This window comes from Ovis canadensis, chromosome 4, assembly GCF_042477335.2.
Source record: "Ovis canadensis isolate MfBH-ARS-UI-01 breed Bighorn chromosome 4, ARS-UI_OviCan_v2, whole genome shotgun sequence".
Classification (NCBI taxonomy): domain Eukaryota; kingdom Metazoa; phylum Chordata; class Mammalia; order Artiodactyla; family Bovidae; genus Ovis; species Ovis canadensis.
Genome location: NC_091248.1, coordinates 24,069,350 through 24,095,125, shown reverse-complemented (window position 1 = coordinate 24,095,125; position 25,776 = coordinate 24,069,350). Strand labels below are relative to the sequence as shown.

Below are 25,776 nucleotides of genomic sequence, written 5' to 3'. Positions count from 1 at the left end.
TGAGTGCAAAACAATGATGCTTTTGAACTGTGGGTTCAAGAAGTCTTAAGAGTCCCTTGGACTGCAAGGAGATCCAACCAGTCCATCCTAAAGGAGATCAGTCCTGGGTGTTCAATGGAAGGACTGATGCTGAAGCTGAAACTAGAATACTTTGGCCACCTGATGCAAAGACCTGACTCATTTGAAAAGACCCTGATGCTGGGAAAGATTGGAGGCAGGAGGAGAAGGGGATGACAGAGGATGAGATGGTTGGATGGCATCACCGATTCAATGAACATGAGTTTGAGTAAACTCCGGGAGTTAGTGATGGACAGGGAGGCCTGGCGTGCCTCAGTCCATGGGGTCACAAAGAGTTGGACACAACTGAGCAACTGAACTGAACTGAACTGAACTACAATACATCAGAGCAGGTTTAACTATTTCTGGAGAATTAAATGACAGAACCCAGAAGAACTTACTGAAGAAAAGATAATTTCTCTGTGAGCCAGGCTATCAATTTTCAGCAACATACAATTTCTCCCTAAATTTAGAAGTATAACATAGTGTTGGTAAATGTTAGTAAAAGAGGGAAATCTAGATCAAACTTGACTTATATTTTTATCTTTAGATCAGCTTCACAGATTATATCCTAAGCTCCCACTCCACTGTTCATTACTAAGCTTAGTAAGAATCTAATAATTAACATTTACTGAGTGGTTACTATGTGCCAGGCACTGTTCTAAGCATTTTACATGTACTTAGCCGATTAACAATTAACTGGCAACCGTCCTATAAAGTAACACCACCGTTACCATTTTATAGATTAGGAAATTGAGGCACAGGGAGGTTACTGATTACTTAAATCAACAACTAATAAGTAGCAGGAAGGATATTCTAGGTGGGACAGAAAACTACTAATTTTTCTTTCATTTAAGCCCTTGGCATAGATGCTTCAAAGCATATGTATGGACTGATGAGATAAGGGGGTAGAGAAGAGTAAGATAAGAGGTTTCAAACTATCTAAGGGCCCTTAAAAATTCTTCCTTGCTTCTTAGACTGGGGAGTTTCTTTTCTATGTGCCGATGAAAGGACTGCAATTAATTTTAAAATTGTTTCATTCACAGAAGAAATCACTCAATCTGGAACGTGTTTTACTGATACTGCAGATACTTGACTGGATAAGAACGATATGGTAGGAGTGAGGAGGGCACTAGGTGGGCTGATAACGGACCATGGAAAACAATAATCAGTCTTTCAAATTTAAGTCTTATCACTAATTTCTCACAGCTAGTCTGTCATGAGTATGTGAGATGGTTCCTGTGATAGGAGTTTGGCGAGGAAGGTCAAAAAATTTCAAAAAAACTCAAGTAAATCTCTTAGGGGGATTCAACTTTATAGAGAAATGAAGGTCAACAATATCAAACTTGGTAGAACCCAAAGAATACTTCCTAATGCAATTCAGTTGACAATTTTAAGCTAAATAAAGTACTAAACCTATGGAGGATTTTCTGTGCTCAGAACTAGGTCAAAGTTTGCTTTGTGTTATGAGCTCCAACCCTTGCCAATTAATTTATGTGTATCAACTACATCGATTTGATCCTATCTAATTAGACTCAAGAGTAGAATCTAATCTATGTTTTAAAAAGAAAAACCAGATAATTTTATTTATTCTGTTTTTCTAAAACCCTTTTTAAAAGGTTCTTTTATTTCCCCCTCCAAATAAAATCTTGCCTTACATCCCAATCTGGAAAACAGATAAAAGGTGCTGAGCTGTGTGCTCAGTCGTGTCCGACTTCTGCGATCCCACGGACCACAGACCACCAGGCTCCCCTGTCCATGAGGTTCTCCAAGCAAGAATGCTGGAGTGGGCTGCCGTTTCCTTCTCCCAGAAAGACAGAAAGAAGATCAGTGTTTGCCCACAGACGGGAAGTGGAGCGGGGTGGTGGAGGTGGTGGTGCCAGTGTAAGATGGAGGCAGGAAGAGACGGGTGGATGGATTTCAGGGAGAAATGAGGAAACACTGGGGGGTAATGAGTATAGCCATTAACTTGATTGTTTCATGACACTGTATGGTATATGGAGTCAGAGCTTTTTGAATTATTTAATTTGAATATGTGGCTTACTGTATGTTAATTATACTACGACACAGTAACTAATAAAAGAAAACCAGGAAATGTCTTCAGGTCCTTGTCTCACCCCACATGGTGCTCCCCAATTCCCTACACTTGGTACCCAGTTTTAAAAACTTTTATATAGTTTGAAAGAATAGTTTTAAAACTTTTGTCTTAAATACTAATGACATGCCTTGCTTAGGTCATCAATCAATAGATTTATGTGTCTCCAGGGATAACCTGATATCATATTGCTCATCACACTGATCATCTCCATTCCATTTATAAACCTCTCTTGAAAAGTACATTAGAGTAAAATTAGTGGATGGTGAGAAAACATAAATTGGCAAGGTAATGGAAAGGAGAACAGAGATAAACATGAGAAGGAAAATAAAATTTCAATTTGTAATATAGACCAATCATACCTAGAAGAGTCATATAACTTTGAATTGATTAGAAAAGAATTTTAAATATCTGTATTCTTATATCTGCTTTCTTCCCCACAGTACCTCACATTAAGCTAAATAACCTTAATTACTAAATTAAACAATTTTATAAAATTAATAGATGGGAAGACAGCAAAATAAAAACAAAATTCTTGTTTAGTAGCAAAATATAATACATTTCAGTGTAACTCTAAAACCAATATAAATAATCCCTATCATTAAATATTGAAAGCAAGTGGTTTTACTGCGAAATCCGAGTGCTATCCTGTAGTAAGAAATACGAAGTTGCACATATACTCACGACTCCCAGCATCCTCTACAGAAGTCATGTCCACAGGGCATGTCCACTGGGTCTTCAAACACTGAAATACTGCACATACAAATATCACACTGAAAATGAAGAAGAAAAATGATTTCAACAAAGTCATACTCTTGATGGAGAACATTCCTTTGTTCATTAATTCATGGCAAAAAATGCCAGTAATTATATAAAGTGTTTCAAAATTATAAGGGAAGTTAAAATTACCATGCCTGTCTTTGACTAAATAACAAATATCAGGCTTAACTCATTATAAATTACTGTGGGATTGAAATGTTTTAATGCAAAAGTTAAATTCTTAAATTCTAAACTTATGTGCAACTATTTGTTTTGAAAGGAAACATAAGAAACAAATCATTACAATCTATTCAGGTCAAGATCAAATTGCTCCTTGTGAGATAACCACTTCAATATGGTGTCCTTCACCCTATACTCAACCCAGAGAAATCTACAAAAATAAAAAGTAACTTTATTTTTTCAATACAGCAACTCAGCATATTCAGAGTAGCAATTTAAGTGTTTCTACCCAGCGAATCATGCTACAAAGCTTTGTATCTTCTACACATAACTAGGAGAATCAAACTTTAAAATGTTACAGATGTGAATTACAGAAGTAGGATGCTGTTTTTGAAGAAGGTCCAGATAAAATCTGGAGTATATTCATATTTACCATGTATTTTGATCAGCTGAATTATTCAAGAAGCATAAAACTTGCCTATATCAGTGCATCAGTGGTTTGACAATTAAAAATGGACACAACAGCAGTACTGTGTCTCAATAAAAAGCAAATATTTATTATGGAGATGTATCTGGATGAATAACTCCAGAAGCTTCATTGAAACACAGTTATCAACATATTATAAATGTATTCTGAAAAATATAAAAATATTTTCGTATTTTTGGTTTTAGGTGCCTAACACAAACTCAACTTTTAATATTTCAATATGGCTTGTTCAAAACTGTAAGTAAGTGGAGCTTTTCAGTGAAAACATCATAAACAGTTTTGCCAAAACCTTTAATGTTTCCTGTTTTAAAAGAGAAAAGAAAGCCCACTTGTTTTTCAATCTATAACTCAGAGATCACAAAAACAGTCTCTGATAAGAAATATTTAACCAAAGCATGAAATAATTGAGCCCTTTAAGCAGGGTACAGGATTCAGTTATAAGAATACAACTAGAGGCTCCATGGAACGTTAAAATTAAAACTATGAGAAGTACACTGAGTACAAAACCGTACCAAACTGGTATCCAAATCGCCAGGCGATAAACTTAATTCATCTGGAGAGGTGACAGAAGAGCGGGTTGTCCTTGGCGTTCTTGGAGAAGGGAGTGTGTCCCAGGCGTTATACCCGCTTGGTGGTGGTGTTGGCATCTGAACACCTGATCGCTGGCAGCAGTTCTCTGGGTTGGACATCCAAGCTTCAAGTAATTTCTCCCTGTCCCAGTCTTTAAGACAAATGGAATGGATATCTCAAATAACAGAGAAACATGGTGCTGTTTTAAGAGCTTCATAATAACAAAAGAGAGACTAAATCACACGGCTATGGGTCCTCTAGGAAGAAAAGTTGTTTGTTAGCAAAGCTGTAATTACAAATGACATATTTAGGCATGTTATATCCATTCATATTTTTAAACAGAATTGAAACTTTTATAATTTACCATGGCTTACCACCATGTCAATATTTAACAAGATGGCCAAAAATTTCAGGCATTTCTACTCTTAATTAAAAGTGGTGGCTCACACATCATTGGAATTTACTAAATTTTTACTGGTAAAAGTTTGATTAAGCCATTTTATTCTTTCAAGAATAACATATAACTTCACAACTGGCCTCACCACTATCAAGTTGTAAAATTTTACATAGTTCATAATAAACATGTCAAAATGCCATCAACTTCTAAAAATCCATTTGATAAACATCTTGAAAGCAGAAAGAACTTCTTAAGGGATTATGATTATAAAGTTTTAGGGAATTTGATGTAAATTATACATTATGTGAGCCTGAATCCAGCTTAACTAAAAAAGGTTATCTTTCTACTATGAATACTTTAAAAACAGCCAAGTGATCTATGTTATACAGAGTCACACCTTTAAAAACAATAAACTGATATATCCAATGATTTTGCCAGGTGTTTGACACATATTATTTCACTCATTCCTCCTAACAAACTTTCCAATCATTACTGAGGTGGAGAAACCAGGACTTGGGGAAATTATGTGACTTAGCCAGGCTCAAACAGATATAAGGTATATGAAACAAATTTCTGTGAATCCAAAGTCTGTGTTCTTTCCAGTGCAGCTCAATAAAGAACAGGTCAAAAGTAACACAGAGTCAGTTATTTACCAAAGGCCCATTCTATATCATTTTACAAACCAAATACAAATATCTGTGGAAACTCTATATGGAAGGCTTTTTTCAACCATATTAAGTCAATATATTTGGCGGTTTTACAGGATAATTAGGATTCAGGTATGCAATGAAGACAGAGTGTGTTTCCATAGGTACAAAGTCACAGAAGTACAATGGAGAGATGTGAACAGCTCTGTAAAGTTCCAGGGTACTATACTTTGGTTTGGGGCGATGGAAGATAAGATTGGAAATAGGAGTCAGATTACAAAGAAGAAAAATCCAGCAAGTAAAAAGCTCTGCATAGCAGTGTATTCTGGGAAATGTTGCTAAATGGGTCTGAGGTTTTTGATAGGTCACCACAGGCATACCTTGGACTTATTGCAAGTTTCGTTCCAGACCACTGAAATAAAACAAAACAGTGTAACAAAGCAAGTCACACAAATTTTTTTGTCTCCCAGTACATGTAATGATTATGTTTACACTACATTGGCTTTTTTAAAAACTATAATGGTATTGCACACTTAACAAGACTACAGTACCTTAATTAAAATACTTTATTGCTAAAAAACACTAACCATCATCTGACAAGGTAGGGTTGCCACAAATCTTCAAGTTGTAAAAAATGCAACATCTACGAAGCACAACAAAGTGAAGTGCAATAAAACAAGGTATATTTGTAATTAACAAGTTTAAACTTTCTTGGAACAGTATGATTATTTTTCAGGTCTCCATTAAAACATTTTTAAATAAAGGGAGAAAAGAACTGCTATAATTTATTTACATATAAACAAATTAAATTCTAGCCTTGGATTCTGTCATATCGCTCATTTAGCAAACATTTATTGAGGGTCTTTTATGTGCCATACACTATGTCAAGCTGTAGGGATACAATGGGAGGGAAAAACAGGCACAATTCCTGCTTCCACGGAATGTAAAGTCTAGTAAAGAGAAAGTCAATAAATAAAACCAACACATTAAAAAAAATCAGCACTGTCAGAAGCAGCATTAAGAAAAGGCAGACTTCCATTTAGGGAGGTCAGAGGAGGTGACTGGGGAAACGGCCTGGAGTGAACATCTGAGGTATGAGTGAGAGCTAACTAGGTAAAAGGTCTCCAGAGACCGGAAGACCGGAAGGAGACCAGGAGGACCCTTTGGGCAAGGCTGAAGAAACAGGCCGGGACTAGGCCATACAGGGGCTTCCCTGATGCTCAGTGGTAAAGAATCCGCCTGCAGTGCAGGAGCTGCAGGAGACACGGGTTCCATCCCTGGGTTGGGACGATCCCCTGGAGGAGGGCATGGAAACCCGCTCCAATATTCTTGCCTGGAGAATCCCATGGACAGAGGAGCCTGGAGGGCTACAGTCCTTAGGGTCACAAAGAGTTGAATATGACTGAAGCGACTTAGTATGCATGCAGTCCATAGAGAACTTCTAAATAACACTCCTATCATCAGTTTATGAGTGACAGGAAGCCAGTGAAAAATTTGCCATAGGAAGAAAAGGTTGTCACAGTTAGATGTGAACAGATCTTTCTGACTACAGTATGGAGAAAGAAATCGGATAGGACAAGAGTGGAGGGAAGGGCAGACTAGCAAAGAGGGTACTGGGAAGTACAAGTAAGAGATTATGCAGCTAAGGCCACGGCTGGCTGCAGTGGAGATGAAGAGAAAGGGAGAAGTTAAGATTTGGGAGGTCAGACTGAAAATTTGGTGACATTGGGATATAATGCCTGAAGGAGAGGAAAGGTCAAAGTTTTTGTCCCAGGTCTACCATGTTGGTTGGTTGGTGCCACCTTCCATGTAAATAGGAAATACCAGAGACTCAGGTACAGGTTTAACAGCGTGATTTTAATTTTAGACATGATGAGATATTCTAGAGGTAGAATAGGCAGTTAAATTCAAATTAAATTAAATTTCAAATAGGCAGTTAAATATAAGTGTATAGAGTTCAGAGAAGTCTAGTCCAGAGGGAGAAATACCGACAGAAGCCTTGGGAGAAAATGTCATTTCCTAGGAAGAAAGTAGATTACCTTAGAAGTGATGAGTCTCTAACGGAGCTTCAAAAAATACTTCAATATACATTTACTCTAAGGACAGTCAAACTAGACTCGGCCTTGTATTTTAAAAAACAGAAATGCCAAACAGCTCCAGTATGCTTGCCTGGAAAATTCCATGGACAGAGGAGCCTGGCAGGCTAGAGTCCACAGGGTCACAAAAAGTTGGATACGACTGAGTGACTGAGCAAACACACAAGTAAATTTTACTTATTTACTCATTAGGTAGCTTTCAGCTATTAATACATGTTACTTTTATTACTGAGGAAATGCTCAGGAAATGACCTTTGTATTTTTAACAGAGTCATTCTTAAAATTCAATTACTTCTCAGCAAATATAGCCAAACATTTCTGTCTTCTGTCTTCAACCTCATTACTTTGCGACTAAATTTGACAGTACATAAAATCATGCTTAAATTTATTTTCTTGCGGAAAGCTGAATGAATGTTACCAAGGATACAATCTATAAATCTACCAAATAGTTCAGTTTAATAGCTCTGAAACAGAGCCCATCCGGGTTTTGACAGCAATTAGTGTAAACTGTAGTTCTATGTACTGTCTATTTTATTCACTAACATCATTTACCTCTGAAAATCTTATTTGATTATCAAATGTCACTGATATTACCTAGAAGAATGTAGAAATGTTCATTTGAAAGCCTGAATTAGCCTCTATTTTATGCTCTAACAGGGGAATGCAATAAATTAACAGAACTCTTAAGTAAGTTATCAAAAAAGTTATCACAGAATAGACAAAAGTCAACTAGTAAAATTCAGTTAGATATCACCTTATTAGAGTTGAGCCTATTATGTAAAAGAAGTAAGTTAAGGAAAGATCAGTGGAGTGAAAATGGAGTTTATCACTTAAAAATACTTGATGACATAATGTGTAAACACTAGAAAAGAATATTTGTTTTAATTACCATATAGTTACTGCTTAAGTTAGCCTTAGATTTTTACAGGATACAATATTATAAGTTAGAATTATGATACATTATATAACTTAGCCAAATGCAGACACCTGTGGCAGAAATGGGTAGACTCAGAGTAGAATGCTGCTTACAGTTAAGTGTGACCATGTGACTGGAGGCTGGTCAGTGGAATAGGTGCAGGGGTGATTTATGTCGCTTCTGGGACAGGCTCATCTTTATCTGCATGCTTCTTCCTTTCTGACTGGTTAGCTAGAATGGAGAGAATCCCCAGGGCAACCTCAGAAGCCACTGTTAGGATGGCCGAGTCTCAGTCGGTCGGGATAACTGTGTGGAGCGGAGCCACTGCCCCATTCCTAACCTAAATGAAACACCGTAGACTACCATTACGATCAAGACACATTTACTGTGGTTGATTCTCTACTTTCGCTTCCGCAGTGGCCTACTCTAATATAACTGGCACAACACAGCCCCTCGCAGATGAGTGACTTCTACTTTTACGCCAGCTCTATATTATATGTAAATGCATTCTCTTTATCTGAAAGCTCAAGTAGAGGACAGGTTGCTGTGAACCTCATACAAAAGAAACACAATTTAAGATATTTTGTATTTCTTTACAAGTTTCTATATTATGACTGTTAAGCATTATACTGATTAAAAGGAAAATATTTTATCTTTAAATTCTAAGATTTTAAAAACTATTTTGAATTCCTCAATTTCATTTTTGAACCAGGTCTAGATTTTTCTTCCCAAAGGATTACTTCAAAGTTTTAAAAGATGACAATGGAGAAATAGGGTTTTATAATAAAAAGATGGGTTTAAATTATTAAAATAACATTTCAAATATATTATCTATTCATTCTGTAACTATGTTCTCAAGGCTTCAGGGATGGTTATTGTGGAAACAAAAAAAAAAACAATAAAAAGCTGCCCTCTAAGAGCTCCCAGGTTAATGTAGAGGAAAAGCAAATACAGAGATTACTGCAATAATGTTGTATTCTAAGTGTATGACACATGTATGCACAGGATATAATGGGAAGAGACAGAAAGGCTCTCAAAGTAACCCTGGGACTACATGAGCTGGAAAGACTTCCTGGAAGCGGTGCTTAATGAAGACAAGCAGGAGTGGGTAAATACAAGTGGAGACTGATGGCCCGGGTGCACAGGCCTGAGTCATAAAGATGTACTAAAGAGATGGGATGCTCTAAGTCTGGGGAGAGCCAGTGAAGGGTTTTTCAGCAGGGGAGATAAATACCCAAAATTTTAAAATGCAATATGAAAAATGAATATGGGTGAAGAGGAAGGCCAACACTGGACTACAATTTAGATGAAAAATAATGACAAACTGAATTTAAGTCGGGGCAGTGAGAATGGAAAGAGCTAGGGAGACTGGGGAGAGGATGGGAGCTATTTAGGAAGAGAAATGATGAGGCTGTGCGCAAATGTAATAGAGAGGAAGAAGAAAAGTGTGACTTCTCAGTCTGGTCAGGGTGATTAAATGAATGTGGAGGCCATTTATCAAGATAGTGGGAGAAATGATGAGTTCATGTATGGACAGCCTTTGGTTGGGGAGAAAAGGTTAAAAAGGCATTTAGAAATAAAATCCTGAATACTTCATTAAGGTCAGGTTGTAGCTATGTTCTTTATTATCTAGGTGGTTTTTGAAACCCCTGGTTTCATTAGACAAATGTGGACAACAATGTTTCTCAGATAAGGGTCTATCTGGTAGGCTGTTTATAACCCATGTTTTTATGCCTATTCCCTCACCTAAAGAAAAGACTTAGATTCTCTAGAAGTCATCCTAGGAATTTCTGGTTAGTTTCCCAGGCAATTCTTATTTACCCCAAAAGTTAGAGCCACTGGTATGTAAAGTGGAAAAGAGTGTCAAGTACAGAACTCTGAGAAATAGCAATAATGAAGTTGGTGATTCTGGAGGGTTATATACCAAGTTATTCACAGAAATGACGAAAGGAAGATGAAATACGCAGTTTAAAATTTTCTTCTAATCAAAAGATCATATAAAAAATTTTCAAAGTAGACATTCTATTTTAATACAGATGATAATGATTTATAGTTAAAGGGGTATGTCTCAAAATTATTGGATGAGAAAGGGCATTCACCTTTCCCTTTTTAAAAGTAATTTCTAAATCAGAAAAAAAACTTTGAATAAGCCAAAATGTCAAATATCAATTGTGCAATTGGAGGGTCCAACTCAACATGTGACAATTCCCAGAATGGTTGTCTTAAGGATCACAGAGGACTTATAATAAGCTGAGCACTTTTTCTAAGTAAACTTGGTAATGTGCTCAAAAAAATTTAAAAAATGAACAAAAAAACCTCCACTGTAAAAGGAACAGTATGTTCTTGCGCTGACTCTATAGATTTTGCTTTGTGTATTTCATGGTGAGAAACAGTTTTTACATAAAATAAATACGACTGACAAAAATAAATAATAATAACAAACTGTTAGTTAACTGACTTTATTCAATCAGCTTTAGTAAAAATTAATGTCAAAACCAGGACTAGGACTATGGACTCCCAACTTTCAACCCTGCTCGAATCAGATACATTTCTAAAATTAGACAATCTATAAATTGGTCTACTTGCTCAATTTTCAAAAAGAGATTTCTTATTTCTTCTCTGATTCATAGCCAGTTTATATTTACTTCAAAACACAAGGATGTTGAGTACTGCAGTAATCACTGCACAAATTAACAACTCAGGCTTGTTTGGCAAACTATTTTGTTTTATATTAAAACATTAAAACAGCCATCTTTTTTTTTCATATTGATTGATATTTATTTGAGGACATGCCATGTCAAAACAAAACAAGAGAGTCAACCCTTGCCTTTAATAATAATATTGTATTATAAAAGCACTTTACAACTACATCCCATTTTTGAGTACCAGTTACTGGGGTATGTGGCCTGATGATAATCTGAAAGCATTTCTCTATTCAGATCCATAACCCAAGTGCTCTCTGAATATTATAAGGTGACAGTAAGTGGGAACTGGAGGAGGAGGAGGAAAGAGAGGGGAATAAGTTTCTCCCATTTAAGGGCTTGTTGCAGTGAGGGGATGAGGATGTATGAAGATACTTTTGCTGTCTTTTCACCCTTATACTGTGTTAAGTAATGCTTACCACATAAATTCAGCAGGCTTTTCCTGAGCTGTAACTCAGAAATTTACTTCCTGCAAGCAATGTATTTACAAATGTGTTTATTAACTTACACAGCAATCTCACAATAACTTTACTAGTTATTATGAGATTAAAACAGTGCATGCCTGCTGCTGCTGCTGCTGCTGTTAAGTCGCTTCAGTTGTGTCTGACCCTGTGAGACCCAATAGATGGCAGCCCACCAGGCTCCCCCATCCCTGGGATTCTCCAGGCAAGAACACTGGAGTGGGTTGCCATTTCCTTCTCCAATGCATGAAAGTGAAAAGTGAAAGTGAAGTCGCTCCGTTGTGTCTGACTCTTAGACCCATGGACTGTAGCTTACGAGGCTCCTCCATCCATGGGATTTTCCAGGCAAGAGGACTGGAGTGGGGTGCTATTGCCTTCTTTGTTTGCAGTGTTTTAAGGGAAATACACATTGCCATTGTGACGGAGCTCTAGATAGACTCAATAAAACATCTAAAAATCAAAAGTAGTTTAAAAAGACAAAGAATTAAATAGCACCAAAGAAAAAAGATTAATTGTAGCTTAAATATAAAAACGAATCACTAATTAACCAAACTATACAGATCTAATAAAAAGTAAAACCAGGTTCAGAGAACCAACATTTAAAAAATGCTGAAAAATAAGGCATAAATCTGCATAATGTTAAGTTTTATTTTCATTCTCTCTTTTCCCTCTTCTATGTATGCTTGTTCAGATCTGCCTCTAAGGGCTTATAAGAAAACTTTCATGTTCAATTTGATCTCAAATGTCCTGGGCAAAGTATTTGCTATTCTGTTGAAGATTCTATAGTTGTAAGCTTTAGATATCATTGTTTCCATTTGTTACAGTAATTTTGATCAAGGTGCCAAATTTACATTCTTCTAAAAATTGAAAGTAGTTAAAAAAGGCAAAGAAATAAATATAACCAAAGAAAAAAGATTAATTGGTTCCTCTTAAAGGAATTTGATTTCTACAGTGCCTTGCCTGCATAGCATTTTTTAAAAAAGAAACAAAGGAAGAAATAAAGAGAAGAAACTCAAGAGAAATCTATTGCTTAAAAAACTTTTCTTTTTCAAACAGAACTCTATTTTGACTATTTTAAAATCTTGGGAGAATTAGCTCTTAGAAGAATTAAATATTTAAAATGTTCTGAAAAAACAAGAGAAAAGTAAAAGTGCTTCAAAACAGCCATCTTTTAACTGTGAAAAGTTTCAAAAGCTACTTAGGACATTTCTTTCATTACCATGAGCTCGAAGTAAAGCTTCAGCAGTAAATAGTGGAGCCTGGAGCATGTCTGCTGTTTCCACAATAAGCATATCTTTCAATCTACGAAGATCCTGAGGTCTTAATCCTTCATATGGCTTTAAAAAGAAGAAAAGCAAAATTAAATTGGCTAGAATACCTTTAGGAAGTTCTGCAAATCTATAATATATATGGTTATCATTTATTTAATCTTTCAGTTCTGGGTTGGCAATGAAGCTAAAAAGGCACTGTATCTTCCACTATCACGAACTTCAAACTACTTTCTCACAAGTCTTTTTTTAAGTTGGAAAGTAGATGCCTGGTCTCATGAACCTATCACTCTAAAACAAAGAATTATACTATAAAGACAAGATAATCTTATAGTTTCAAAAATCTAAATAATACTAAAAAAAAAAAGCATTAGAAATAAAAACTTACAATTTCACCACTGACCAATTGGGTCATGATAAACATTCTCAAGTATTTTTATCCAGTCTTTTCTTTCTGCAAATCAACTGGTTGTGAATATGTACATATTCACCTAGATACAGTTTTAATCACTGAACCACCAACATTTACACTTATTAAGACTGAATTTGGAGAAAAGTGATTATGACATACTATTCAACTTACTCATAAATGTATTATCTCTGTTTATTCAAGTGTTTGTTAACACTCCATAAAGGTACTTTATCATTTCAGGTGTTTTTTTATTCTGTTATCCTTTATCTTTTCCCCCCTTCGCTTTTAACAAAAAATATATAAAGAATAAAATCACAAATGTCTCACTATTCATAAGTTTATAAAGGCCAAAATAACCTGTGACATGTTTTCCTCATTTTATTTCCCTAATTTCCCTATCCTGCTTATGGCAATCACCACCATGAACTTGATTTGTAGCTATTCTAATAATAAGGCATAACTTTATAAATATCACTAAGCAATTTGCCTTTATTTTTATTCAAGATTGCATTTTTATTACTAATATTGATATACATATCTACTTCAGTCCTTTAAACAGATGTAACCAGCTTACTGCAGTAAGCAAAGAACTAAAGATAACAAGTTAAAAAGCAGTAGAAATTCTGAACTACTCATCAGAATCACAACCACTGAGGATGTCCTTTGGTGACATTTATCAAATATTCCAGAGAGTTCTGGAAACCACAGAACAGATGCAGTTAGTAAACCTCATCTTTTACAGTTGATTTACAGATATTTTAAAACTAGATATTAACTTTATTTCTTGTTTTGCTTTTTTAAAATTATCATGGAAACCATTTTATCACTTCTTACTCAACCCAATATGACAGGAACTCTATTCATCAAGGCTATTTCTCTCACTTGATACAAGTTTTCTAATCCTAAAATGTCTTCTGGTAGGGATGCATATAGAAGCAATGAGTGTATTTATCACAGGAAAGACTGACAGACTTAACTGCAAAAACACTGCCAAGATTTAAACATAAAAACTGTGTTGTTTTTAATATATAAGGAATTTGTGACAATCAGTAAATTTAAAATATCGAACGTCACAAAAACACAAACATCTTTAAGTATATAAGCTCTTTACCTAACAAAATGGTCAACGTTTGAAACAAAAAAAAACAAAAAACCCAACAACCACCTTCCATATTGCTAAGGTCGCAGTGAGATAGTCCTCTGATATACTGTGGGTAAAAATAGAAATTGGTATATCATTTGAAAACTAAGCATCACATCCCAGGAGTCTTTAAAATATTTATCTTTTGACTCAATAATCTTACTTACAGGAATTCATCCTCAGGTCTAATCGCAATGTGAACAGAACTGGTCATCTGCAATGTTACTTATAAAAGTGACAAAATACAGCTAACTCAAATGTACCTTAAGGGAGTTAAAGGATATTTACACGTTAAGAGTAGTCCCCAGTCACTCAAAATATTTCCTATAAGTTTATAAATATCAAGAAATGTTAAGGAAAATAAAAAAACTATAGGATACCAAATGTCTAATATCATCGCACTGATGAAAAATGGAAGGCAATGTTACAAGTATTATTTCTAAGTGGTAGAAAAAATGAATATTTAAAATTTTTACTGTGCTTTTTATAAAGAGCATGTTTGGTTGAAAAAAATTTAATTAAAAAAATTAAAGAAAAGTCACTGGGGATGTTAAAGAGCTTTAAACACTGGCAGAGCATGCACTCAATGGGTCTGCAGTGTTATTCTTTTTATAAAGGATCATAAAGCCTTAATACTGAATACACCACACAGCACACTGTATTAATAGTCTACTACACTGATACAGGCATTCAGCCATAGTGCCATGAATCTCTACATATTACAGGTATCCTAGGACCCTAACTAGAAAAAGAAAAAAAAAATTAACCTAAACTTCTAATATAATTTATTATTATATCCCTCTCTAGGGATTAACTAAAAAGAAATTAAAAAGGGAAATTTAATCCAAACTATCCTTTGAAAAGTACCCCCACGTCATGATGTACAGTTTGCTTTTAAGCTAATTTATAAAACACAGCTTTTCATGCAAAAACTCACAAATCCCTTCATGATTAAATTTGTAGTATTCATTCTAGCCTAGAAGTTATTCACTATGTATAACACTGCTTCTAAGTTCAGATTTGGGACTCCAGGTATTTTTTCTGCCCTAGTAATGAAAAACAGTATTTCTTAATATTCCCAGTGGTGGCAGCTGCATATTTTCTGGTATTAATTCCTAAATGTTCTTCTTTAGAGTAGCCTTCATTCTATCTAATTTATGTTGAACAAAATAAAATTTGGCTTATATATATCAAGAAAGGAATAATGTAAAGCAACCTGTATAGATTCCTTTTTAAAAAAATACACAGTTTAAAACTTAAATAGGTAACAATGGAAGAAAAATAGTTCTTGAAGGAAAAAGACATACTGCCTTCACGAGCATGTAACATGATCACTCTGAATCTCTACAACTGAACTAGGTTATGTGAAGCATTTTAATACATTGTTCAGTCCCAGGTCAGGAGGAGTCCAATATGTTACTGGGGAAGAGCGGGAAAATGCTCCAGGAAGAATGAAGACGCTGGGCCAAAGCGGAAACCATGCTCAGTTGTGGGTGTGATCTGGTAGGGAAAGTAAAGTCTGATTCATTAAAGAATAATAACACATTGGAACCTGGAATGTTAGGGTCCACGAATCAAGGTGAATTGGCTGTTGTCAAACAGATGGCAAGAGTGACCATCCACATTTCAGGAATCACTGAACTAATTAAAATGGATGGGAATGGTAAATTTAATTCAGATGACCATTATATCTACACGGACAAGAATCCTTTAGAAGAAATGGAGTAGCCCTCATAGTCAACAAGAGAGTCTGAAATGCAGTACTTCGGTGTAATCTCAAAAATGACAGAATGATCTTGGTTCATGTCCAAGGCAAACCTTTCGGCATCACAGTAATTCAAGTCTATGCTCCAAACACTAACACTGAAGAAGCTGAAGTTGAATGGTTCTATGAAGACCTACAAGACATTCTAGAACTAACACCAAAAAAAGATGCTCTTTTCATCACAGGAGACTGGAATACAAAAGTAGGAAGTCAAGAGATATCTGGAGTAATAGGCAAGTTTGGCTTTGGAGTACAAAATGAAGCAGGGCAAAGACTAACAGAGTTTTGCCAAGAGAATGTACCGGTCATAGCAAACACCCTCTTCCAACAACATAAGAGACAACTCTACATATGGACGTCACCAGATGGTCAATACCAAAATCTGACTGATTATATTTTTTGTAACTGAAGATGGAGAAGCTCTACATAGTCAGCAAAAACAAGACCTGGAGCTGACTGTGGTTCAGATCATCAGCTCCTTATTGCAAAATTCAGACCTAAATTGAAGACAGTAGGGAAACCACTAGACCATTCTGGTATGACCTAAATCAAATCCCTTATGATTATACACTGGAGATGATGAATCAAGTCAAGGGATTAGATCTGGTAGACACAGTGCCTCAAGCACTATGGACGGATGTTCATAACACTGTACAGGAGGTGGTGACTAAAACCATCTCCAAGAAAAAAGAAATGCAAGAAGGCAAAGTGGTTGTCTAAGGAGACCTTACAAATAGCTGAAAAAGAAGAGAAGTGAAAAGTCAAAGGAAAGAGGGGAAGATATACCCATCTAAAGATAGAGTTCCAGAGAACAGCAAGGAGAGATAAGAAATCCTTCTTAAGTGAACAATGCAAAGAAATAGAGGAAAATAATAGAATGGGAAAGACTAGAGATCTTTTCAAGAAAACTGGAGATACCAAGGGAACATTTCATGCAAAGATGAGCACAATGAAGGACAGAAACAGCAAGGACCTAACAGAGGCAGAAAAGATTAAGAAGATATGGCAAGAATATACAGAAGAACTATACAAAAAAGGTCTTAATGACCCAGATAACCCTAGAGCCAGACATCTTGGAGTACGAAGTCAAGTGGGCCTTAGGAAGCATCACTACGAACAAAGCTAGTGGAGGTGATGGAATTTCTGCTGAGCTATTTCACATCCTAAAAGATGATGCTTTTAAAGTGCTAGATACTCAATATGTCAGCAAATTTGGAAAACTCAACAGTGGCCACAGAACTGGAAAAGGTCAGTTTTTGTTCCAATCCCAAAGAAAGGCAATGCCAAAGAATGCTCAAACTACCATACAATTGTACTCATTTCACATGCTATCAAGGTAATGCTCAAAATCCTTCATGCTCGGCTTAAACAGTACATGAACTGAGAACTTCCAGATGTACAAGCTGGATTTAGAAAAAGCAGAGGAATCAGAGATCTAATTGTCAACATCCACTGGATCATAGAGAAAGCAAGGGAATTCCAAAAAAATTCCTATCTACCTCTGCTTCATTGACTTTGCTAAAGCCTTTGACTATGTGGATCACAACAAAGTGGAAAATTCTTAAAGAGAAGGGAATACCAGAACACCTTACTTATCTCCTGAGAAACCCATATAAAGGACAAGAAGCAACTGTTAGAAATGGACATGGAACAGCAGACTGGTTCAAAATTGGGAAAGGAGTACATCAAGGCTGTATACTGTCACCTTGCTTACTTATAAGCAGAGTACATCATGTGAAACGCCGGGCTGGATGAATCCCTAGCTGGAAACAAGATTGTTGGGAGAAATGTCAATAACCTCATATATGCAGATGACACTAATGGCACAAAAGTAAGTAAGTAAGTAAAGTCACTCAGTTGTGTCCGACTCTTTGTGACCCCGTGGACTGCAGCCCACCAGGCTCCTCAGTCCATGGGATTCTCCAGGCAAGAATACTGGAGTGGGTTGCCATTTCCTTCTCCAAGAGATCTTCCCAACCCAGGGATCAAACTCGGGTCTCCTGCATTGGAGGCAGATGCTTTAACCTCTGAGCCACCAGGGAAGCCAATGGCACAAAAGTGAAGAGGAACTAAAGAGCCGCTTAATGAAGGTGAAAAGGAAGAGTGAAAAAGCTAGCTTAAAACTCAACATTCAAAAAAAATGAAGATCATAGCATCCAGTTCAATCACTTCAGGCAGACAGATGGGGAAAAAGTGGAAACAGTGACAGATTTTATTTTCTTGGGCTCCAAAATCAGTGCAGACAGTGTCTGCTGTCACAAAATTAAAAGTTGCTTGCTCCTTGGAAGAAAAGCTATGACAAACCTAGACAGCATATTAAAAAGCAGAGACGTTACTTTGATGACAACAGTCCATACAGTCAAAGCTATGGTTTTTCCAGTAGTCATGTACGGAAGTGAGAGCTGGACCATAAAGAAGGCTGAGCATCAAAGAACTGATGCTTTCAAACTGTGGTGCTGGAGAAGATTCTTGAGAGTCCCTTGGACAGCAGGGAGCTCAGACCAGACAATCCTAAACGAAATCAGCCTTGAATATCCACTGGAAGGACTGATGCAGAAGCTCCAACACTTTGGCCACCTGATGTGAAAAACCAACTCACTGGAAAAAATCCTGATGCTGGGAAAGATTGAGGGCAGGAGGAGAAGGGGTTAACAGAGGATGAGATGATTGGATGGCATCACCAACTCAATGACATGAGTTTAAGCAAACTCTGGGAGATAGTTAAGGACAGGGAACTGGCATGCTGTAGTCCATGGGGTGGCAAAGAGTTGGACACAACTTACTGACTCAAAAACAACAACATGCAGGCAGTATCGCTCTCTTCTGCAGGAAGGATTAAAATGAAGGTGCCTTTCTCTTTTCTGTTGCTTCTATTTTCAGATTAATACAAACCATCAATAACCTTCAAAGCAGTCTAATACTGATACAAAGAAAGAAAAAGAAAACTAATTTAAAGATAAACAGGGAATAAAAGTGCCTCTTTTGCATCAGTGCATATTACTGCTACCAAAATACCACTGAAGGAAAAGTGAAACAGTCCAACATATAAACTGTACCACTTTGAAGTCATGTATAAAGTGATAGTATCTTCAAAAACTGTTTCAGAAGAGACTATGACAAAGGAGTTATTAAAGATATATTTATTTTCCCCCACAATTAAAACAGCTTTCCCCTGATTATATAGGTGAAATAAGTTCATTGTTGGGAAAAAATGAAAAAACAGGTACTTATTGACCCAAGTATATTGGTAACTGTTAAAATTTTTAAAGATGTGAAAGACACTCAGGAGAAGAGGAGGATATTTCCAATTTCTCTCAATACCAACCTCACATTAGCTGACCCCTGAGCTGAGCTGAGCCTTAGTGAAGTCTAAGTACCATAGCATGCCAGGAAAAATCATTTGAGATAAGGTTGAAAAGGCAAATAGTGGCAAGACCATATAAGTTCTTATATCTGAGCAAACAGTTTGGATTTTATTCTAAGTGCAATGAAAATCACTAAATGGTTAAGTGATATGATCTAATTTAAGTTTAATAATGTCACTCTGGCTACTGTGCACAAAATGGATTCTAAGGGGACTAAAACAGAAGGCAGCAGACCAGTTAGGAAACTACTATAGCGGTCCAGATGAAAAGTGAAGGTGGAAAGGATGACTGAGGAAGGTAGGAGGAGAGAAGGAGAGAAGTAAATGGATTTAGGTTATATTTTTGGAGGTAAACTGACAGAACTCCCAGGTTGTTTGGATGTGATGAACTGAAAATGCTGCCACATTTATGCTTGAGTGGTTGGAGGTAATGTTTACCGATACAAGGAAGACTTAAAGGAAACCCAGGGAGCAAAGTCCCTGCAGCCCGGGGAAGAAGTGTCTCACTAAGAAGGGAGTGGTTAATTGTGTCAAGTGGTGTGCTGAGGAATTCAGGTACGATGAGGAGAGAAAAGCATCAAGTAAGAGGAGGAGAGAGAAGGATTTGGCAAGATGGTGACTCCCAATGCACGTCAGTGCAGTTCCATCAGAGTAGAAGGGGAGAAAGTTACACTGCAGAGGGCTGGAGAGTGAAGGGAAGGTGAGGAAGTCAGAATGTACAGACAACTCTTAAATTTTGTTTTTCTCACATGAAGATCAGCAATGTGGGGCTACAACTGAAGGGGGCCAGGGACAGGAAGAGTGGTTAATGGAGAAGCTGTTTTGTATTTTAAGATGGGCATTATCCAAGCATGTTTGTTGAGAAGAGCAATCCAGACAGGCAGAGACTGAGGAAATGGAGGACTGGATCTTGGAGTCCACACCTCTCTATACAATTAAACATACGTATGGGGCTTCCCTCATAGCTTAGTTGGTAAAGAATCCGCCTGCAATGCAGGAGACTCTGGTTCGATTCCTGGTCAGGAAGATCCCCTGGAGAAGGGATAGGCTACTCACTCCAGTATTCGTGCCTGGAGAATTCCATGGACTGTAAGTCCACGGGGTCACAAAGAGTCAAACACGACTGAGTGACCTTCAACACACACACAAACATACATACGTCAAAGGACAGGTTTTCTGTTATCTTTTTCATACTTATGGCTTTTTAAGATGTATTTTCATACTATGGCTATACAGATGACAGAATGTATAGCATACTACAAAGAAGACCACACACACTGGGTTTTAAAGAATAAAAAAAATTAGTACAATATTTGCATATTCTTTCATTAAAAAAAAACTTACCTCTCGTTTATCTAAAGCAGCATACTCAGCTTCTATTTCTTCAGCTTCAGGATCTCGTGAGAATACCATTTGAGACTCTAGATTGAGGGCCAGATCTTTGTGGTGCTGCTTTTCTGCACAATCACAAGGAGTATCTTTATTCTCATTCTCAGCAAACAGGTCTCCTCCATGTTTTACTAAAAGCTAAAAAAGATTTTTTCAAAAAACTTGTACTTATAGATTTAAATGACAAGTTATTCCATTCTACATATTAAAACTTTTTTATATAATAAAAGAAGCATGACCACAAATCAATAATATGTAATAATATGAAGTATGAAGTGACAGTTAGATACCAGTGGCTTCTGATTTTAAGAAGTTAGATACCAGTGGCTTCTGATTTTAAGATAAGCAATTACTGTTAATCGGTGTTAAGATGACTTCCTTTGATTAAAAACAACAAACCTGTTTCTTAAATTTTATAAAGAAATTCTTAAATATTCTGTCCAATCCAAAGTTTTACTTAAAAATGAATAATTTTATAGCTATTCAATGCTTTAAATTTTATACATTTCTACAAATCTTTCTTAAACAAGAAGTGCCATTAACACCTGATGTCCTGGCAAGGCAGACAAAAATTTTCATTTGCGTCGTTCATTATCCAGTTAAACACTGAAATGAAATTAGGTTGAGCAAATCACTGAAGCAAAACTGTTTTCAATATTACTCAAAATAAGCAATGGGAATAGCTACTCACAGCCAAGGTGAGAAGATACTCCATCAAATCTCTTGATATTTAAAGGAAGGACATCACTCAAAGAAATCCCACTTGTAAAAATGCATAAGAGAGTAACAATGTGTTTACTACTGAGGTTTCTGCTGATTTTCTAGAAGCTTAATACACTGTTACTAAGGGCTGTAGCTTCAAGGTTCCCCATTACATCTGCAGAGACACTGGGAAGGGCATGAATACCATGAGGGCCATAATCCAGGACACCCCTGAAGGACAGCCAAACAATCAGTCATGGAGCCAATTCTTTTACAGAATTCACTCACCACCATATAACACAGTAACAGACACCACCTATTGTTTTCTGAGTGCCAAGCACTATGCTGAGACCTCTAACACATTTCCTTATTTAATGTTAACAACCCCAAGTAGCAGGGATACTATGATGTTTCAGAAGAGTTAAATAACTTGACCAAAATTACCCAACTAGTAAGCAGCAGAACTGGGATTCAGACACAAGTTTGACCAAGTTCTTAATGACACTGTACTGACGCAAAGAACAGGTTGACCACAAACATTAAAGAAGTCACATGTATCCTGGGCCTACTGCAAAGTTCTGGCCAAATCTCATTTATGATCTAAACGTGAATACTTTCTAGTGATTCGCACTGTTTAAGGGAGTTAATAAAAATGGTAGCTTCTTTTCATTTTCTTCCATATTTTATCTCCTTTCCTTCCAACAAACACAGATCTTCCTGTAAAATTCCTTTATTGCCTCTGCAGTTCTCATGGTTCCTCTACAGTCATCCCAAGAGGCCCTGACAAAACAAGGGACCTACACCAATGCCAGGCCTGGAAGCCACTCACAAGCCCAGTGGACATGACTCTGGCTTCCTGCACTAAGCCAAAGGTATTTCTCAGAGCTAAGATGGTTTACAACAGTTTTTAAGTTGTGAAAACAAGCAAACAAATCAAGAAGAATATGAAAAACAGACTTGTGGTCACAAAGGTTAAAATAGTTACACATTACATCTGTCCCTTTAAAGGAAAAAAGTATGCGAAGCAGAAGTCTCAGCAGTCACTTATCACCTGGAACCCTTCAGTCTAAGTGTGGTCTGGGGACCAGTGGTATCACTGGGGGTTTGTTAGAAACGCTGAATCTCAGTGTTACCACCCAAGCCCCTCCCACTCCAGACCTCTATATCAGAATCTGATTTTAATCTCAAGGAGATTCTTACGCACATGGAAGTCTGACAAGCAATGACCCTACATTCTGGCCTAAGTGGTATGGAGACTGGTATATTTATATTACCTACTCTATTTAATACTGGGAAGTAATAAGCCCACAGACTTTACCATACCAACTGCAGGATCTATTACTGTTTTCAGCCTTTCGGCTTCACAGGCTATCCGACATAAAACAATTTGCTTCTGACTGCTACAGAACTTGCCTGGAGAATCCCACTTTCACTTTTCACTTTCATGCACTGGAGAAAAACATGGCAACCCACACTCCAGTGTTCTTGCCTGGAGAATCCCAGGGATGGGGGAGCCTGGTGGGCTGCCGTCTCTGGGGTTGCAGAGTTGGACATGACTGAAGTGACTTAGCAGCAGCAGCAGCTACAGAACTAAGAGCTGATTTTGTTCTCTAGTTCTTTATTCAGAGCAGTAGGAAATGATTTCTAAAAAGCACACTGGGATAGCTTTCAAAGCCACGATTTGATTTACATCCAAAATAGATACTACCATGGAAGACATTCCAAGTATTAGCAAACAAGATAAATCATATTTAACTTAATTACTCTAGTCTTTAGCAAAAGCAAAGACAATGAAATTTAAGAGGCTGTGCCATTCCAAAATATTGGTGAGAGGAACCTTCCAGTCTGCATTCCATGGGGTTTAAAAAAAAAAAAAAAAGAGTGTATGGAGAGGGAATGTGCGAGAAGTCATTGTTGAAAGCCATTTTTGACAATTTTCAGAACTTGAGATTTCTTACCTTGACTGGTGATCTGTCTTCAAAAGCAGTCCCAAGATGAGTCTGATGGGAGTATGGTGAGGGGTCCCCAAAACCTGTATCTCATTGCTAGAGAGATACCCGTGATGGGTGATGGAAGGGAAGGTTCATGTTTGCAGCATGAGTCCATTTGTCTTGGCAAGGAAATCAATGTATATGCTACTTTTGTCAGAGAAGCTAGCTAGCTAACAGCAGTACTGCCTGACACTGGAGGAGGAATTCTTAAAAAAGCGTTTCAGCATACCGACCTTTGGGGCCTAAAGTCGAAACACCAGTAAACACAAGATGTCAAGACATGTTAAACTTCTGCTACATGAGTTAGTTGCTCAGTCGTATCCAACTCTTTGCAACCCCATGGTCTGTAGCCCACCAGGCTCCTCTGGTCCTGGAATTTTCCAGGCAAGAATACTGGAGAGGGTTTCCATTCCCTTCTCCAGGGGATCTTCTCAACACAAGAGATCAAACCTAGGTCTCCTACATCGCAGGTGGACTCCTTAACGTCTCAGCCACCATTTCCTGCATAAAGTCAGATGTTTTGCTTTTGCATAATAGGGAGTTACACCTGGTTCTGAAGAGGCAGTTTTTAAATGCTTCAACCAAAGCATCCAAGTATCATTTTCTTCACTCTCAAACAAGGAGAACTGAATATTTTATTCAAATATATATATATTTTAGTCTATCTCACATACTTGGTGGTATATACAATTTTCTACCTTAAAAGAAACATCCAATTATCACCGTCTCAGCACATCTCAGTTCATCTCATCTCAGTTTATCGATGTTGTCTTCCTTTCTATTCATAATCCCACAAGAAGAGGGGAAGGACAGCCCCGAGTTGATGACAAATCCCTTTCCACCGCTTTGGTCTTTCATCTAAATGGCTGATGACTCTGCATAAGTCGTTTAACTTCTGTAAGCCTCAGTTTACACAGGTCCATTTGTAAAATGAGGCTTACGTTATCTTGAGAAAAAGTGTAAAAAGAAAGGTGATTCTTAAGAGTCCGTTCTAGTAAAATTCCCATTTCCTAATCTGTGTCCTCTGTGACCCTGAGCACTCCATTTCTCCCGTCCGCTTCAGTCTCTGACTCTACTGGCCCCTGGCAGAGGAGTCCCCTATCTTAATTCTGTTAGTCCTCTAAGGACTTCCTTAAAACTTTCTCAGCCACATTTCTGAAATTAGTGACTGACACTCATTGTCTCTACATTTCCTCAGCAAATTACTCAATTTCTCCCAGCAATCTAACTTCTACTCTGCCTACTTCACTCTAATATTATTCCTGAAAGTCATTAATACCTCTCAAAACCAGCCGCCTTTCTTAGTCTTGTAATTCCTTGCCCTTTCTGAAGCATGTCAAATGACTGACTGCCTCCTCTCCTTGAAATTCTTCTCTTGGCATCCTTGATGCTGAATTATCTTGGTTCTCTTCTCTGCTTTTTTTTTGTTGTTGTTGTTGTAGGCCACTTCTTGTTCTCATTCCCTTTAAACACAGACATTCTCCAAGTTGATGCTGTGACTTTAATTCTGTAATTTTATCTATAATCTAAAGTCCTGTCCTTGGATTTGTCATCTATAACTTATCTTGCTTTTAGTTATCAACTCTATGGAGATAACATTTGATTCTAAATTTAAATTCATTACCCCCAGTTGGTTCTAACTTTTAACAGCCTGAATACCATTTCATGTGGATAATCTAAGACCTCAATTTTCTTCTAAATGACAATTCAAGATATTCGCCTTTCCTTCTAACCAATTCCTTCATCTCATCTCACTGTTAATTTTTCTTTATACTATTGAAGAACACTTCACATACAACACCTGAACTCACTTTTTAGATGTCTGTCAATTGCTAGCAGGCTTCAAAGTGAACTAGGTCCAAAATCATGCTCAGTTTACTTAAAACTAAAGTTAATTTGTTCTACTCTAATTATAGATATGACAGCAGATTGTTATACAGAATGTAGAAAAATAAAAGTGAGAAAATTATATTATCCAAAGATAGCTCACCATTGTTAATATTAACATTTTAAAGTCTTCATCATCGTTAACCTTTCTCTTACTTTCTTGTATAAACTGACCAAGTCACCAAAATGCATTTGTCTCATTCTTTCCATTTCTAATACCGCTGCACGTATCCAGGCTCTTGACCAGTTCAGAGCAGAATCAGTGCAGTAATATTCTAACTCCTGTCACTCCTTCTAGTATATCGGTTTTCAACTGTGGCTGGACACCGGAATCATCCAGAGAAGTTTTATCACAGGGGGCCCACGCTCAGCAATCCAATTTTATTGGTTTGAGATATGGTCTACAGAATGGGATTTTGTGTGCAGACATGGTTAAAACCACTGTTCCAACACAAAGGTTTCCAAATTGTTTAAGAATCACTTGGGTAGT

The 25,776-nt window shown here is 36.9% G+C and overlaps 1 protein-coding gene across 3 annotated transcripts in view; it reads right to left on the bottom strand.

Moving 5' to 3' along the window:
- Positions 1-25,776, bottom strand: part of ANKIB1 (ankyrin repeat and IBR domain containing 1) — a 161,676-nt gene that overhangs the window by 43,425 nt on the left and 92,475 nt on the right. For all 3 annotated transcript variants that reach the window (XM_069587360.1, XM_069587361.1, XM_069587362.1), the window contains 4 exons: positions 20,662-20,844; positions 12,587-12,704; positions 4,091-4,299; positions 2,837-2,925 (listed from right to left, as the gene is read on the bottom strand). In XM_069587360.1, the coding sequence (XP_069443461.1) occupies positions 2,837-2,925; positions 4,091-4,299; positions 12,587-12,704; positions 20,662-20,844 (599 nt within the window). The remainder of the gene's footprint in view (positions 1-2,836; positions 2,926-4,090; positions 4,300-12,586; positions 12,705-20,661; positions 20,845-25,776) is intronic.